This window comes from Chrysoperla carnea, chromosome 1 (genome assembly GCF_905475395.1).
Source record: "Chrysoperla carnea chromosome 1, inChrCarn1.1, whole genome shotgun sequence".
Taxonomy (NCBI): Eukaryota; Metazoa; Arthropoda; class Insecta; order Neuroptera; family Chrysopidae; genus Chrysoperla; species Chrysoperla carnea.
The window spans coordinates 41580822-41597793 of NC_058337.1; the positions used below are offsets into that span (position 1 = coordinate 41580822).

The 16972-nt window shown below is 28.9% G+C and overlaps 1 protein-coding gene across 1 annotated transcript in view; it reads left to right on the top strand.

The window, feature by feature from the left end:
• Window positions 1-13345, top strand: part of LOC123305003 (choline O-acetyltransferase) — a 133082-nt gene extending 119737 nt beyond the window's left edge. Inside the window, exons 4-12 of the mRNA XM_044886596.1 lie at window positions 3807-3979; window positions 5214-5391; window positions 5460-5637; window positions 5798-6075; window positions 7491-7759; window positions 9803-9925; window positions 9984-10206; window positions 10340-10552; window positions 13136-13345. Of these exons, the coding sequence (XP_044742531.1) occupies window positions 3807-3979; window positions 5214-5391; window positions 5460-5637; window positions 5798-6075; window positions 7491-7759; window positions 9803-9925; window positions 9984-10206; window positions 10340-10552; window positions 13136-13345 (1845 nt within the window). The remainder of the gene's footprint in view (window positions 1-3806; window positions 3980-5213; window positions 5392-5459; window positions 5638-5797; window positions 6076-7490; window positions 7760-9802; window positions 9926-9983; window positions 10207-10339; window positions 10553-13135) is intronic.
• Window positions 13346-16972: the final 3627 nt, after the last annotated feature.

The following is a 16972-nucleotide window of genomic DNA, read 5'->3' on the forward strand; positions in this document are numbered from 1 at the left end:
ATTAGAGATTTTATCGAACACCTGCAATAACTCATTATAACTAAAGCAAATTTTTTCTACCATTCAAAAATTAAAGTATAATGTCCATGTTTTTATGGTAAAGTCCATACAAATATTCTACCAATACTGGATTAAGTAAGATCAGGTCTCGTAGCAAATTCTTTTGAGAGGTGTTTGATCCAATATAGATCAAAGTATAATGTAATGAAAAATTCTATACTCAATACTTCTAAGCTTAGCTTTCTATAGGTTACAATTTTGTTGATTTTTAATAATACAGAGGATTACAACTAACTTTTCTGGATAATGCAATTTCAATTCTACTTATAGAATTTGTGCGTTAACCATATGAAATTCTGTTTTTTATTTTCATCAACGAAGTCGGTAACTGTATGTCTAAAATGGATTATCTTATTCGGAAAAGGTCGAAAAAAGTAAGTTGCACGTTTTTTGTGGCATAAGAAAGTAAATTCAATATACCACGTCTTAATATCCCAGATTTTAGAGGGTTTTTAAATTATTTCTCTGGACAGATTACAATTTTTAGTCATTCATTCACATTTTCAAAAATTTGAAACTCAAATGTAAATATATATTATAATAGGGGGCCTATTATTTTTAATTTTTCCTAAATTGCTAAAAATATATTCAAAACTCGGAACGTATAGCATTAATAGCATTAATACTATGAATTAATACCACAAAGAGATACACAAACGGATAAATTAAAATATTTATTTAAAAAAATAAAAAACCCGACTGTGTTAAATAAAATCTGAAAAGGAACAAACAAGTTCAGTAGTTTATATAACGACTCTATATCCCGTATTACTATTTTGCCTCAAAAATCCGCCATTTTGTTTCGTTTTGTCAAAAGCATATCTAAGAACATTTAGGATTTTAAGAAAAATATAATGATACCTTAAATGTTGAAATCCATTGAGTCATTTGGAAAATACGAGGTAATAAAGAAATTTACAAACAAATATACATGTACATACATATAAAATACGCGCGAAAAATATTACTCCTTGACAGTCGGGTAATTATAGTTAGAAACGTTGGGAATTGTTAGTTTAGTTACAAATGGAAATGTTGAATACACTGATCTTAGCTTACATGTGATGATTTCTTCGTTAAATTAGTGAAGTCGAACAAATTTCCATAAAGCACAAAGCTACTAAACCTACTAAAGCACAAAGCTTCTAAACCTACGAAACTTTTTAATATAAAGTATTTAAATAATCGCCTATATGTTTAAAATAATACATTGTAATGAAAATATACTAAATTATTATCATGGGAACTTCCATCTACATAAAATTACTGAAACATAAAATATTATTCAAATAAACATTCAAACATACATACACATATAAATCTAGAGTTTAGGTAAGACCCATCAAAAAAAGTATGTAATGAAAAGGGTGAATAATATTCGAATTTCCGAATCGATGATCAAACAATTTTCAGTTAACAAGATCATGTCAAAAATTTTAAAGCAAATAGAAAAAATAATTTTATATACAGGTTGTTCCAAATTGAACATTTATATACAAAATTTTTTTTCAATTAATGCAATTGCCATTCTTATCAAATTTACACTAAATGTAAGGTTAGGTTAGGTTACATTGACTGTCTATGAAGGACACACTTAGGCTATAGAGCCCATTGCGATACCATATATGTGTTTTAACCACCTTACCGCTGATAATTTCATTTATCAGCTCCTCAATTTCAGAGGCTGAGTGCACCTCCTTCATGCATATACCATGCACTACACCAACCCATCAAAACTATTAATTAAATTAATTTTGTTGCGACGGCGGCAATAATCATACCGCGGACGGAATTGGTTGCGCCTTAACCAACTGAGCTAATAAGGCGACTAAATGTAAACTTTTTCACATCTTTAAAATTCGGCTGCTAAGAAAAATTCTTCACGTTCTGAAACAAATATTTTGTTAGAGACTATTTAAAAGCGGATATCCATGAATTTTAAGGTTACTACATTTAAATTAAAAATTTTCCGAGCACTTAATAATGAAGTGGCTCTTCATAGCCCAAATATTTTAACTGAATCAAGCTATCTTTAGTTATCATTATTGCAATTTAAATTTTGATCATTATTAAAATTTTATAAAAGCAAAACAATATTTAAACATTACAAGCTCCTGCAAGGTGACATTTTGGCTTGCATTATTTTAAAATCGTGAAAGCTTTTTCTAAAACGTGAAAAAAAAACAAAAAAAACATTAAAATTTGTTATTATGTCAATAATATTCAAAATATTTTTCAAAGAATTTCCTGTTTTACTATTGAAAGTTCGAGGCATGCTGTTCTGGGTTTACTATACCATCTACATAAAACTGTATCGTTTATACAAAAAACTAAAAGACTTTGATTCTTGAATTGTTTTGTTGTATATAAATAAAACAGTATGAGATATCAGCATGATTTTTTTTATGCTAGATATTGATTTTATAACTGTTTTTATTCCAATTTAAAAATATTACTCTTATTTTATAACATTTTATAACTAGAGTGCCACACTACCTAAAAACATAATAAGTACTGAATTAATAATATTGATGACTGACCAAACTGACCAAATCAAATTTTTTAATTTAATTTATTTCTAAAGAATAATTAATTGCCTATGTTTCTTACTATTTACTTTTAGTTACTTTCCTTTCATATTTCCAATTCTTTTAAAAGAATTTGAACTGAAAACTTCAAAAGCTCATGAATTAATTTAAACCCACAAGGGACCATTTATTAATTACGTCACACGTTAAAGGGGGGAGGGGTGGTCAACGAAATGTGACATTGTGGGACAAGGGGTAAGGGGAGTCAAAAATTTTGTGACATGTTAATATAAAATATAAAAGCAAAATGTAAAAACTAAAAAAATTAATCCATAAAAAGTATAATAAAAAAGTTTTTATTATACTCCCTTATTTAAATTATTTGACTTGATGTTAATTTTTTTAAATGATTTTTATTAAGAAATTAAAGAAATTTAAAAAAATTTTAACTGATGTTTTACTTTCATTATTTTTATTAAATTATAAAATATGTGACGTCAAGTGAGGGGGGCTCAAAATTTTGACCATCTGTGACAATAGGGATGGGGTAGTTTAAAAATCATAAAATTTGTGTGACATAATTTATTAATGGTCCCCAATGGGAAAATAAACTACGACATTAATTACCATAAAGGCAGTGGAAGGCAACGTCCAGCCCCAAGACAAGCTAAGGATGAAAGCTACCTAAATCTATTTACCTTTACACATTAAAGTATTTATCTATATATTGTAATACACCCTTAACGTGAAACCTTGTATACAAATATACTTTATAATATGTAAATAAAGAATTTTACAGATGGTTCTCGCCCGATTACGAAAGTTAAGCAATATAGGCCATAGTCAGTACTTGGATGGGTGACCGCTTGAGAATACTATGTGTTTTTTATTATAATGATTTTTTATACCCACTGTAGGTATACATGTTAATAATCTCAATTTACAGTTTATGAAACATTAATAATTCATACTGTAATTAATTAAAAAATTTAAAAATAAAAGTTTTCACGTCTGTCGGCAGTCCCCATGTTTTTTTTTTATATAAATTAAATACAAATAACTTAATACTTCGAAGAAATGCCAAACTTATTACAACTAAAATTGAGTAAAGCAAATCTCATTGAGATGTGATTTACAAAGCTTGAGCTATAAAACGGGCATTCAAACTGATCGTTCTATTTAATAATTATTAATTCAATAACATTTTTTTCTTTTTAGGCATATGAATATTGGTTAAATGATATGTATTTGAATAATCCATTACCATTACCTGTGAATTCAAACCCTGGTATGGTTTTTCCACCACGAAAATTTATAACAATTTATGATATAGCTAAGTTTGCTGCTCGCATGTTAGATGGAATATTAGATCATAAAGAAATACTAGACAGGTAAGTCTATAGTAGCGGATATGATGATGATGGCGCAACCACCGCTCTAGGCTCTAGGTATCCTTAAAAGTATGAAACATCTTCTTAGGAGGCTTAGAATCTTTTTTGTATAGAAATTGTTTAAATCTTGTTTTGACCAACTGAGTTCACCAGATACGTAATTTATCATACTGCTGGAAGGAAAAATTTTTCTTTTGTCAATCCCAAATTACAAATAAAAGAATTAAGTGGTTCCCTTCCGATATGAGCAGGAGACGATATTATGCGCAGTCGATAAAACACGGAAAATTAGGAGGGGAACTCGTTTGTAAAAAAGAAATATATTATTACATACAATCTTTATAGGATATGACACAAGGAGTTTGGATGACTTTAAATACATCAACAAGTTTTGATCACGATTTTTAAATTCAAAATCAATAATTTGTATTTATAAATAATTAATTAATTTGAATTTCGATAAAAATACATTAATCTGTAATACATCAAATCATAAGATACCTTCAACAATACGAATATACAGGATAATCCAAGTTACAATAGCAGAATTTCAGCAAATGGTAGATAATAGCCGAGAATTCTTTTCTAGATAAAAGGTGTTGAAATTTTGGAGAAATAAACAATATCATTTTTGGAAATATTACCAAATCGGGTGCTACATTTTTATTGAAATTATAGCACACAACAGGCATTTGGCAAAACTCACACAAATGTAATTTTTTCCCAAAATTTCCACACCCTGTATTTAGAAAAGGATGCTTTCCTGGTTATCAATATATTCAAAAATTATCATTAATTTAACTTTATTTACTTTGACTGAATCGATTGTTATTTTAAGGTTTTCTACACTTTACTGAAGTCTTGCTGTTATAACTTGGACCACTCTGTATTATTAATAATTAGAGAATAATTAATACTGGTGCCCCTTAAATGTTGCCGTCCTAGTCGCAGACCTCACAGGCCTTAGCCTAAATTCACCACTGTAAATATATAGTTTGTTATAATTACATCGAGTGTCACAAAAGTTACCAAACAAATCAATAAATTTTTTTAATTAACAGTTCATTATATCCTATTTATTGGTTGAATTCGAGAAACCTTGAAAAAGTATGAATGTAAACTAATCTTGCGCTAGGAGAAGTTTACGGTAAGGGAGAAGTTGGTAGAAATACAGAATAAATTCATTTACTGTTTTACATTTTAATTATGATTTAAACACTGTTATGCATTTCAGGAGAGGCTTACCACAGGAACGTGCAACATCACGAGAAAAAGGGCAACCGTTATGTATGTCACAATATTATCGATTATTAACATCATATCGTTGCCCAGGGAAAATACGGGATTCTCTTTTATCAACTGAAAATGAAGATAGTGATAATGAGCATATTATAGTTGCTTGCAGAAATCAGGTAAGTCGAGAATTTTTGAAATATTGCTCTCCAAATTCAATATTAATTATTAAATTTATTTTGTCTAGTTCTATTGTGTTCTGGTTAAAGCTGTTGATCGTGGACGATTAACTGAAGATGAAATTTGTTCACAATTTGTGCATATTTTAAATGATGCACCATGTTTGGCAAATCCAACACCAGTAGGCTTATTAACCGGTGATAATCGTCGAAAATGGGGTGAACTTAGGGATTCATTATGTCAAGGTTTGTACAAATCAAAATATTATTACACTGGCTCACGTTAGTGAATGATCACAAGTCTCGTGTAAATAAAAATATCAGACCGAAATACTATTCTTAAATAAAAGTCTTCTCAGACTTACAACCATAATTCATTAGATTCTCCAATTTTTCCTTTTTTTAGATGACCAAAATCAACGTAATTTAGAATTAATTGCACGATCATTATTGGTTGTTTGTATGGATGAGCCATTACCAACGACATTTAACAAGAAATCAAGTTCAAAATCTCGCACTGGATCAAGTAGTAGTATGGATGGTAGTCAATCAGGATGGAGTCGTCGTGCAGGCAATGGTCATCAAGTAAATGGACGAGATGAAACAAATATGTGCCATCAAATGATTCATGGTGGTGGCAGCTCTTATAATTCAGCGAATCGTTGGTTTGATAAAACAATACAAGTAAGTGAAATGGCTTAAGGATTAATATATAAGCCATTAATGTACAAACAGCGACATCAAATTATCGGTTTACGGTTTACATGAGCTTTCTATAAAAACATACCTACTGCTTAGCAATGCAGCTTTTCCGAGTGTTAGAAAAGATTCTTTAGAGGTTTAGAGGTTTTCATAAAATAAGTCACGCAAACAGGGAAGAGGAGATTTGATTAGCGTGACAAAAAATGCCATAGGCGAAAAGAAAAAAAACGTGACGTTAGCCGTTGAATTTAATTTTTGTCTTTGCTTGTTTGTTTTTGTACATTTTTAATTATTTTTAAGAGAAGGTGTAGGTTAATGTCGTTATATATGCTAGAAGAGGTTCAAAACATGACGCTGTGCGACCAGAGGAGAGTTCAATAAGACGAAATTTTGCGTCATTTATTTTTAAAATAGCCCCTTAGAATAGCTAAAAAATTAAATATTTATCAATTTTTAGCAGTAAGTTATTCTTAGCAGTACCTTCCTCACTGCCATGGTACTTCCCAAGGGCAAGTAGGTACCACGTCTACACGTCTAATGTTTGATCTGTTTTAAATAAGTTCATGAAATTAAATCTTGATTTATACATAAGAAAACTTTTTTTTTGGGATGAATTTTTGAAAATATTAAATAATTATTTTAATTCAAAAGAAATTTCAAACAAGACTTGCAATACTGAAAATGTATATTCGAATATATTATTATATGAATATAAATTAATTAAATTCGTCAATCACTCTCATAAAAGCAATAGCCGTAAAGATAGTGATAGATCAGAGTGAAAAGTATTCCAGTGTTGACTAAAGCCAAGAAAAATTTTTCAAGTGAACTACAATAATATATAGAAAGAAAACTTTTTTTAGTTATTCTGAAATAGGTTATTTTTTTCGGTTTGCCATATTCAACTGAATAAATTTAATGATAGAACGATGTGCTAGAAAATGATAAGATATATACGTTTCAATTGAAAAAGTGGTGAAATAAGGACGAGCTTTTGGAAAAAGAAATGCCAATTTTCCGCAATTAAAAAGTTCATACAAATCGAAAGTATGAAAGTATATATTGTGAGGTTCACAAACTGGCGTAAAGTCTAAGAATGACCAGTTTAAGAAACCGAAAATCAAAGAAACAAAAAAGGTAAAACTGATTATTCGGAGTGCCATTCATGTTTTAACAAAAAAATTTACCGTCGTTTTAATCAACACCAAAATACTTTTCAGCGTCCCCCAAACTATGATTGAAAAGAATGAGGCACTCTAATATGTCACCTTTTTACGTTATTTAAACTTAATTTTTTCATTTTTATTTTAAAATAATAAATAATAAACCGTAAAATTCAAAACTTTGACATACTACAATCAATACACAATTTTATTTTATTTCCAACCACTCATTAGTTAGTGATCTCAAATGATGGTGTTTGCGGATTATGCTACGAACATTCTCCAAGTGAGGGTGTAGCCGTTGTTCAATTAATGGAAAATTTATTAAAACGTTGTGAGGATTTACCTTTAGCATCTAATACAACTTTAACAACAACTAATGAAACATCGTTTACTACAACTGTATCGTCGGCATCACATTTACCTGCACCCGAGCGTCTTGAGTGGAAACTCGACGCGAGACAACATCGTTCAATTCAAGAGGCTGCTATCACAATTGACAGGTAAATTTAAAGAGAATCGTATAAAATAAAATATCATCTAAGACAGTTTCAGTTGTCATCGATAGCAGGCCATAGCGTGATTCATATATTAATTTTAAAGAGCAAGTTTGTGATTTTGTTTGAAGAAAATAACTGAGAAACTGTTTTAGCCGATAAAAAACAGCATTTTTCATTGCACTCACTTGTTCTGTCTTTAAATTGGGTGAAACCTTAGACACTGGGGGTGGCATTGAAACTGACATCATAAAACTCAAGTCATTAAAAACTTGAGTTTTATGATGGAACTGCACACTCAGTTGTTTTTGTTTTTTTTAATTTCCCGGGGCCAACATAAATAAAGATCCTCATGTACAAAGATATATAAATTTCTTATTCACGAAGAAATTAATGAAGAAACTATGCGCTTCGCACGACTGTTATGTTCGGAAATTTTTTATCTCTAGCCAACTACAGCTTTTTTTGACATCAAGCATGTAAGACTATTGCTACGGTATTACTGCTTTACTCGCCTAAGCGTTCTGGTGGACTCCATTCAAAGAAAATTTCAGGGAGGCCTGTATCATGTTTTTGAAGTATGTACATATTTCAGTACCAATCGGAACAGTAAAAGATTGTATTATATGCCTACCGGACAGTATAAATTTGTGATTACCTGTGCAACCCATGCCAATTTGAGTAAGGGCTTGTCTCTAGACAAGTTTCAGAAACAAATAATAGAATAAACTTGAAGTTTATCTCGTTGGTATTTAAAATGCGAAGCTTCGCTCTTATTAAAAATTGTATTCAATGTACATGTGAAGTTAGAAAAACCGTCGATACAAATCTCAGATTAGATTATTTCCTTGGTTTCAATTTTCTAGTTCAATTTTGAAGCTGCTATCTCGCTCTGCAATGATGTCACGAAAAATATCTCTTTTAACTTATATTGACTATGAATTTATACAGGACATTCTTATATAGAGGGTAAATTAAATATGTATACGCGATAAACATATGTACAAAGAGGAATTTCAAAATTGGAAAACAGGATTATACACTTTTCGTGATTTTGTATTTTCTGTTTTCAATTTTATAAAAGTTTATTAAATTTGCTAAAGTAGCCAATATATGGAACTAATCATAGTAATTGTTTAGCTGGCCATCTGTCATATGCCAAATTAATTCTCGATAACGAAAAGAAATTCTTTCGAATAGGTAATTAAAAAATTAAATTTCGAACAGGTGGCGTTAAAGTATCAAAAAAAGGGTTTTTCACGATTTTCATTAAGAAAAAATGATGTTTTTGTAAAAGTGTAAATGAGAAAGTTGTTTGACTCAAAATTAGCTTCAACTTTTATTTAAACAATTTTTATGAAAAACTTACCGTTTCCGAGCTATAGTAAAACAATGTATGTTTAAAATAAACCAAGAAAATAAAAAGGAAATCAAGTACTCCTTTTCAAAATTTTAAAAAACTTAACTTTCAGATTTTTTAGCAAGCTGTATTTCAAAAACGGTAAGTTTTACAAAAAAATTGTTTAAATAAAAGTTGAAGCTAATTTTGAGTCAAACAACTTTTTTATTTACACTTTTACAAAAAAATCATTTTTTCTTAATGAAAATCGTGGAAAACCCTTTTTTTGATACTTTAACGCCACCTACTTTTTGTAATTTAACTCGTATGACGTTGCTCTAATGACATAAAATGTAGCTGACAGTGTCTTCTACATTTTTTATTTGAGAAACTTTTCCCTTAAATCAATAGATTCCGAGAAAAACGCATTCCAAATTTTTTTTTCCCATTTTTTTGGATTTTCTCAAAAACAGCGGAACGAAAAATTCTCTTAATTTTTTTTAAAGTTATTTACATGCCCCCCCTAACGATCTATAACCTGAGAGTCACTATTGTAATTTTTTCCAGTCAAAATGCCAGATTTACTGTACCAATAGTAGATATAAATTCAGAGAGAAATTCTTATATAAAGTTCAATAGCCCTCTCAAAAGAGTCATTCTCAGTGTGGGGCGTGTTTTATAAGTAAAAAAATTAATATTTTATGTTACAGTTTGGCTGATGATTTAGACTACTTAGTATATCGTTTTACTGGTTATGGTAAAAATTTCATAAAGTCTTGTCAATGTAGTCCAGATGCCTACATACAATTAGCATTACAATTAACATATTTCCGGTAATACTTTTTCTTATATTTCCTCTTTCGATCTTTTAAAATAATAAAAATATTGTAGATTATATGGCCATCTTGTAGCAACATATGAAAGTGCATCAACTCGAAGATTTTTATTAGGGCGTGTTGATTGTATACGATCAGCAACACAAGAAGCATTAGACTGGAGTAAAGCAATGTGTCAAGGAGATGCTACTAATGCAACTGGTGGGGGTGGTAATCTAAGTGATTTAAGCGACGATGAATTAAATATGGGGAAAAAGGTTACTTTCAACTTATACTCGGTATGATTACCCACAATAAAATTAGTTGTAGGTCACAGAAAGTAGTGTATTTTAGAGAAGTAGTTAATCCCTTTTCTTATTATATTCTAATAATTTTTACGAGTTCTTTACTATTTCGTAATGGTTTTTATAGAATGAAGAAAAACTAAGCTTATGGAATGCAGCAATGAAACGCCAAACGGAAATTATGGTAGATAATATAATGGGTCAAGGAATTGATATACATTTATTAGGGTTACGTGAAGCAGCTAGAGAAACAGCACCAACTGCCGCACATCCATTACCCGAACTGTTTACGGATGATACATATAAGATTGCCAATTATTTTCTATTATCAACAAGTCAGGTGACTATCACTAACAATATTACCTAAGTCAGGGTCCAATATTTCACTGGATTTTGCATTTTGTGTTGCATCATAGAGTTTTTTTATTTAATCATAAACAGATGCGGTTTAATAATAGCCCTTTGAACCAATTTTTGACTTTTTTTCGGTTATTTTTTTCTCCTCGAAAAACAAAATCGAAAATGATATGCCAATAGACTTTGAGGTGTCACAATACGACACCGAAAATAGCATTTTAATATTTTATGTAGGTAAATGTGTATCAGTAGTCAATTGGAATATAATTTTATGTATGGCAGTAACAAAGAAAAGTTTTGAGGCGGGAGCGGGGGTAAACTTTGGTCGAACTAAATTTATTTATCCCTTCAGATGAAAAATTCGCACTTCACGAATAGAAAAGTTAAGATGGTTTTGAAAAATCTTTACTAGCATGCAAAATATGTACGTTTAAAATTCCTAATTAAACAAAGAGAAAAAACACCCACTAGTGACGTCGTACATGGGTATCGCCATAGAGATTACATACAAAACTTTGTTTTGCTAAAAAGAGAAAGGAAATCTTTGAATGCAATCTTTGATTGCTTATAACTTCTTCGTTTTTGAATCAATTTTAATTTCACTTTCAAATTTTGTCATGGTATCAAGTCTTGTTTTACATCATATTTTTAAATAAGGTTCTTACATTTTCTTAACATTTTTATTTCCTACCTCGAAAAGTCATGGATAATTGTGTCAGTGTGATGGAATTTGAAATAACTTAAGGCGACTACAGCTTGCTTTGCATTGCTTGCTTTGCACAGTCCTTAGTTCGTCCATTTTAACTGTACCGAAAATTTTGAATTACAGAGGGATTTCCCCAAAATTTGTAACTTATAAGGGAATTACGGAAAAATTGATTATTTAATTCTAATAATTCACAATATTTTAATCACATTTTTATTTTGTTCCTATGGTTAAAAACCGTGTGGTTTTTAAGGATATGCTTTGAAAATCAAACAAAACATATCTAAATTCGTTCACTTTGGTCGATCCCTTACAAATTTTAGAGATGTATTATTAAACCGCCTGTCTACAACCTTACACAATCACTTTTATTTTTGTTTTTTCACAATTTTTTTTCAGTTTTTCATCATCACACACTTTTATACACTATGTTAGCATTGCAATCAATACAAACAAAACAAGATTAAGGAATTGTTTAATATCGGTAAGTTTTTAAATGTCATAAAAAATAATCATACCAGCACTCTTTCATTCCTAATCATAACTTAAATTTAGAAAAAATAAGCAGATTTTCAATACATACTTTGTAACAATAGACACTTCCAGTAAATTTTTCGATGTACCAAAAACACGTCGAATCGATTGTAGGCACCAAAAAAATGATTCCTATAATAAAATATTTACATTTAAGTAAAAGTGTTTTGCAATAAATATACTCGCTTAAAGAAATTGTAGCATTAAACCACTTCGGAATCGTGCACCATGAATCATGACGTCAACTGTTATGACAATTCATAGAATACCAAAGAGTTTATACAACTAGAGAACGACAGAGTCCAAAACTTGCGATATGATAAACGAAAGAGAAGACTGCCTGTGAGTTCCCCCTGTGTCTTTGTGTAACCTATTTGTCATTGGCTACATATTGTTTACATTATTGCTATTAAATAAATAGTTAAAAAACGATTTATGGAATATTATTTAATACATTAAAAGTTAATCAAAAAGTAGAAACGTCAAAAGAAACTTTATTTACATAACAAACACAATGTAAATAGTTTTAATAAAATTAACTAAAAGTTTTATTGAGTTTAATTATTATTTAAATTTAAGTGCACTTTCACCTATCACTATTGCAATTACAATATTTCTGAAAAAACAAATTGTGTACTCGGTATAATCTGCGACCACATATTAGAGAATATGCAAAGCATATTAAACACTTTTTCATTTTTCAGAAAAAGAATACAAAACGGTATATAGCCTTTTTGTATGAGACAAATATAATATCAGAAACAAAATCTCTATGCATCAAATGATTATGACATATGACTATGACAAGGGCACAGGGGAACTCACAGACAGTCTAGTCTTCTCTATCATTCAACATAGCGCATCCACTTACAGGCTCGCAGATTCCTCGCGTTCTCTATGTATATAAACTCTTTGGAATCAAAACTATCCATAAAAGATGTTTATATTACCTTGCAAAAATTTGAACTTTAACATAAAATTTTAAGACAAAAAACCGGCAAAAAACCTGTACCTTATTTGATACTCTAACTCTTCCTTAGCATTTATAACATTTCTATGATCTTCTACGTATATAATTCCAGAAATTTTTTGCGTCAACTTTGAGATCAACAACCTTTGCGCCTAGTCCTTGAAACAATATTCTAAGAAGGATAGGTCGTAAGCAACGGCTTTAACTATATTTTGACATACGTAAGAAGTGTGAAACTAACTGCTAATGTCTCAATAAAAAGAATTATTTCCAAATTCAGATCCTCTAATACTTAAAATTTTGTTAATATTATTAAATTTTGCATAACTACATTTTATTATAATTTTTCCAAATAGGTATCTACTACAACCGATTCTTTTATGGGCTATGGTCCGGTTGTTCCTGATGGATATGGTGCCTCATATAATCCTCACCCTAATCAGATTATATTTTGTCTGTCTGCGTTTAAATCGTCTGAATCAACGACAACCAATAAATTTGCTCACGCCCTGGAAGAAAGTTTATTATCCATGCAACAATTGTTATCAACAAATCAACAAAAATAATAAATTATTTAAAAAAAATTGTTAGTCAATTGAATTAGATAAATTATAGATAAATTTTATATAATGATAATTAATTTATCAATCGTATCATCGGACAAGTTAAACAGAAAAAATGGGATAGAATAATAATGCCTTCCCTTTGTACATCGAAAATACAGATTGTTCTTAATGCAGAATACGAAACTTTATGCGGCCGTAGACGTAGGTCGAGACATAATGCAGCGAGTTAAAAAATAGCACGTATTTGTAGCTGAAAAAACTTTCTTCGGTCGTATTTATTAAGTTTGCTGTTAAATGTTTCCAACAAAAATTGTTTGTTACTTTACAAAAAATTACGTTGCAATAAAAATTTTTCTCTATCTTTTATCAGTTACGAACGTGAATTATTTTAGTCTGTTACATACGCGAGCATTTTACCATATAAAATTTCGCATTTCGGCATAGAAACTATCTCTATTTTGAGTACCTATTCAAAAGGGTAGTCTTTCATTTTTGCTGTTAAAATCGTCCAATCAATATACATCATTGATGGTGATATATATATATATATATATATATATATATATATATAACATAATGGTGCGTGCGTTGTTCACAATAGAAAATTTATAGGTTTGGAAATATATCTTTTCAAAGCTCAATGTTTATCATCAAGAGCTTTATATATTTATATAATATTTGAACTTTCCAATCCTGTAAGTATTAAATTATAGCTATAATATAACAATATTTTAATTTAGTAAATAAATAAAAAAAAATAGTCGGAAAAAATGGGTACTTAAAAATTTATATATAGCTCCAAATTATCTAGTTTTCACGCGTGCCATCTATAGGCGTATAATAGTACTACAGACAAAATAAAATACGACTTATATAATTATATGGAACTTTACTGCTATTATTTCCCGCTTGAGACGCCAAACTAAAACTTGGTAAACAAAATTGGATATTCCTGACTATTTCACCTTTATATATGCAATAAAAAACGGACTAAGTATTGGATTTATAGGTAATTTATCATCAAAATACGAAATTTCATTGATTTAGCTGCTTTTTTGTGATGTTATCTTGGCTCGCTATAAAAACTTTTAAGCAGTACTTAATTTTTGTTAATTTTTTTGGGTAAAAGTTAATTTGGAAAACTTGATAGTAGATTTAATCCTAATAATTTTAAATAAAACAAAATAATAACTTTATTAAATTGATATTATATTTTTTAAATCAAAGTGAATACTGTCGATAATTTGGATATGTTTCAATATAACCCAAAATAGTTATTTTCCGTCAAATAAACATACATTCCAAAATTTGTTTACCCAGTATTACAGTAGTGTCAACTGAGCTTAGCTTTACGTAAGGTTCCACTATTCTAAAAAGCAAAAAGAATTGAATTTATATCATCTGATCAATTAAAAAAACACATATCATACAATTTATTAAACATGTATCAATTTTATTATGTGTTCCTAAATATGATATAATTATGAGTATATATAAGTATCAATAATGTTTTAAAACAGAACATATCAAATATACATATCATTAGAAATATATTAATAAATAGGTATTATTTGAATATATACAATAATACATTAACATCATTATAAAACATTTGCTATTATTGTTGTCTCATCAACAATATATAGAATGGTTCCAACATTACCGTCTTTGCCATAAGGGGCTGTTCATAAAATACGTTCGCACTCAAGTGGGGAGGGGTTCTGCTAAGTGTGACAAGATGTGACAAGGGGGGACAGGGGGTCTAAGACAATGTGACGTTCGCGGCTTATCAAAAATTTTTTTTCATTTTTTGTCATGATAAAAAGCATTCATTTCGAATAAGTAAATATACAGATAGCTAAATTAAAAAATTTTTATTATACATATCAGAGCATTTACAGAATCCTTGGAGTTCTGATAAATAGAAAACACAATTTTTTTTTATTATAAAAGAGTTTTGTTAATTTATTAAAATTTTATTGGAAAAAAAAATTAATATAAAAATCATGTATTATTAATCAAAATTTGCTATTTTTAGGGGGAGGGAACTTAGTTTTTGTGACGTAATATTTATAGAGGGTCACAGAAAGTGTGACACAGTGTGACAACCGGGAGGAGGGGAAACCATTCTGTATATTGTTGTAAATGAAGATTATGTTACGTTTATAAAAATAGTTTATGCAATGAACATTACGAATCTGTTATAACTGCTGCGTATATTTATAATACATGTCATACGAAAATGAATAAATTTAAAACTTAATAAATAACGAATATCAAGTTTTATTTAAAAAAATAACTTTATAATTTATTAATATAGTAAATGTATATAGATATTATGTAGATTAAATTAGAAGTGCGTGTATTAGCAATATTTAGATTCACAAATCCATTATTACTCTTCAAAAGTTCCAAAACTACTATAAATTGATATACTTTATTTATCATAAAAATATATTGAATTTTCTACTGAAGTACCTAGCAAATTTTGTTATTAAAATATTCAAATTCTATTTAATTTATATAAAAGATTAAAAAAAATTAAAATAATTTTCAATATATTTTAATAATTTTGGCTATTCTTTGAGTTCTTAAATAGCCACTCATCACAATCCACTGCAGATTTTATATTAACGTCAAATGAAAATGTTTTAGCACTTTATTTCAAAAGAACAAGGCATACAACTCGAAAACATATTAAAACTATTGTTTATTTAATAAGATAGTAAACTACAAAAAAAATTGATTAATTGCGCATGGTTTGCCTTTCTACTGCTCTTTCTATCCACAAAATGAAATTGAAATAATAAAATTTGATATTTTAATAATTGCTCCAAATCCTAGATTAAGATTATATTTTAGAAAATTAACCTGAATCAACAATAAGTATACAAAAGTTAAAGTCAGAGGAGTGAGTGGCTGTTTTAAGAAAAACAGTTAATAATTTACATTACGATTTGTAAGTAACAAGGAACTGAAAATTATGTGTGCAAAAATAAGGAACAAAAATAATAAGCCAAATGTATCGTTTTGATTGAAGTTTTCGTCGTTTTAGCATTCTTCAAAAATAAATTATAAATGACGATTATTGCAGATTTTGACAGTCAAAAATTAAAAAGCTTTATTTATTATCATTTTAATTTAACGTTGAAGCAGTGGCGGATTAAGTATTTTGCCGCCCTAGGCCCTGTCTGATTAGCCGCCCTTTTTAAAAGATGAAATTTTATTTTTTTGAATCCGTTTATATTATTTATCCGTTTATAATACTTATATCAATTCATATATGAAACACCAGAATCATTGAAAATAAAATAAGAAAACATTGTGCAATTCTAGAAGCGGCTTACATGTAAGATTAATTTTACTAAAGATACAAAAAATCAACAGAGCTTTGAAAATTCTTCAAAAAAAGCTTATCAATATTCAATTATTTCTGTTATAAAACATTTTTTATCAGTATTGCACTCACAAATAAAAAAGTTAATCAGAAAATAAATTCCATTCTATTTCATAGAAATTTATTTGTAAATTTATATAAAAAAAATTCGAATAGATCCTTAAAATGTATTGTCGTTACATTATATCAGATTTAAAATTTTGACATTCTGAAAAATTTGCCGCCCCCCA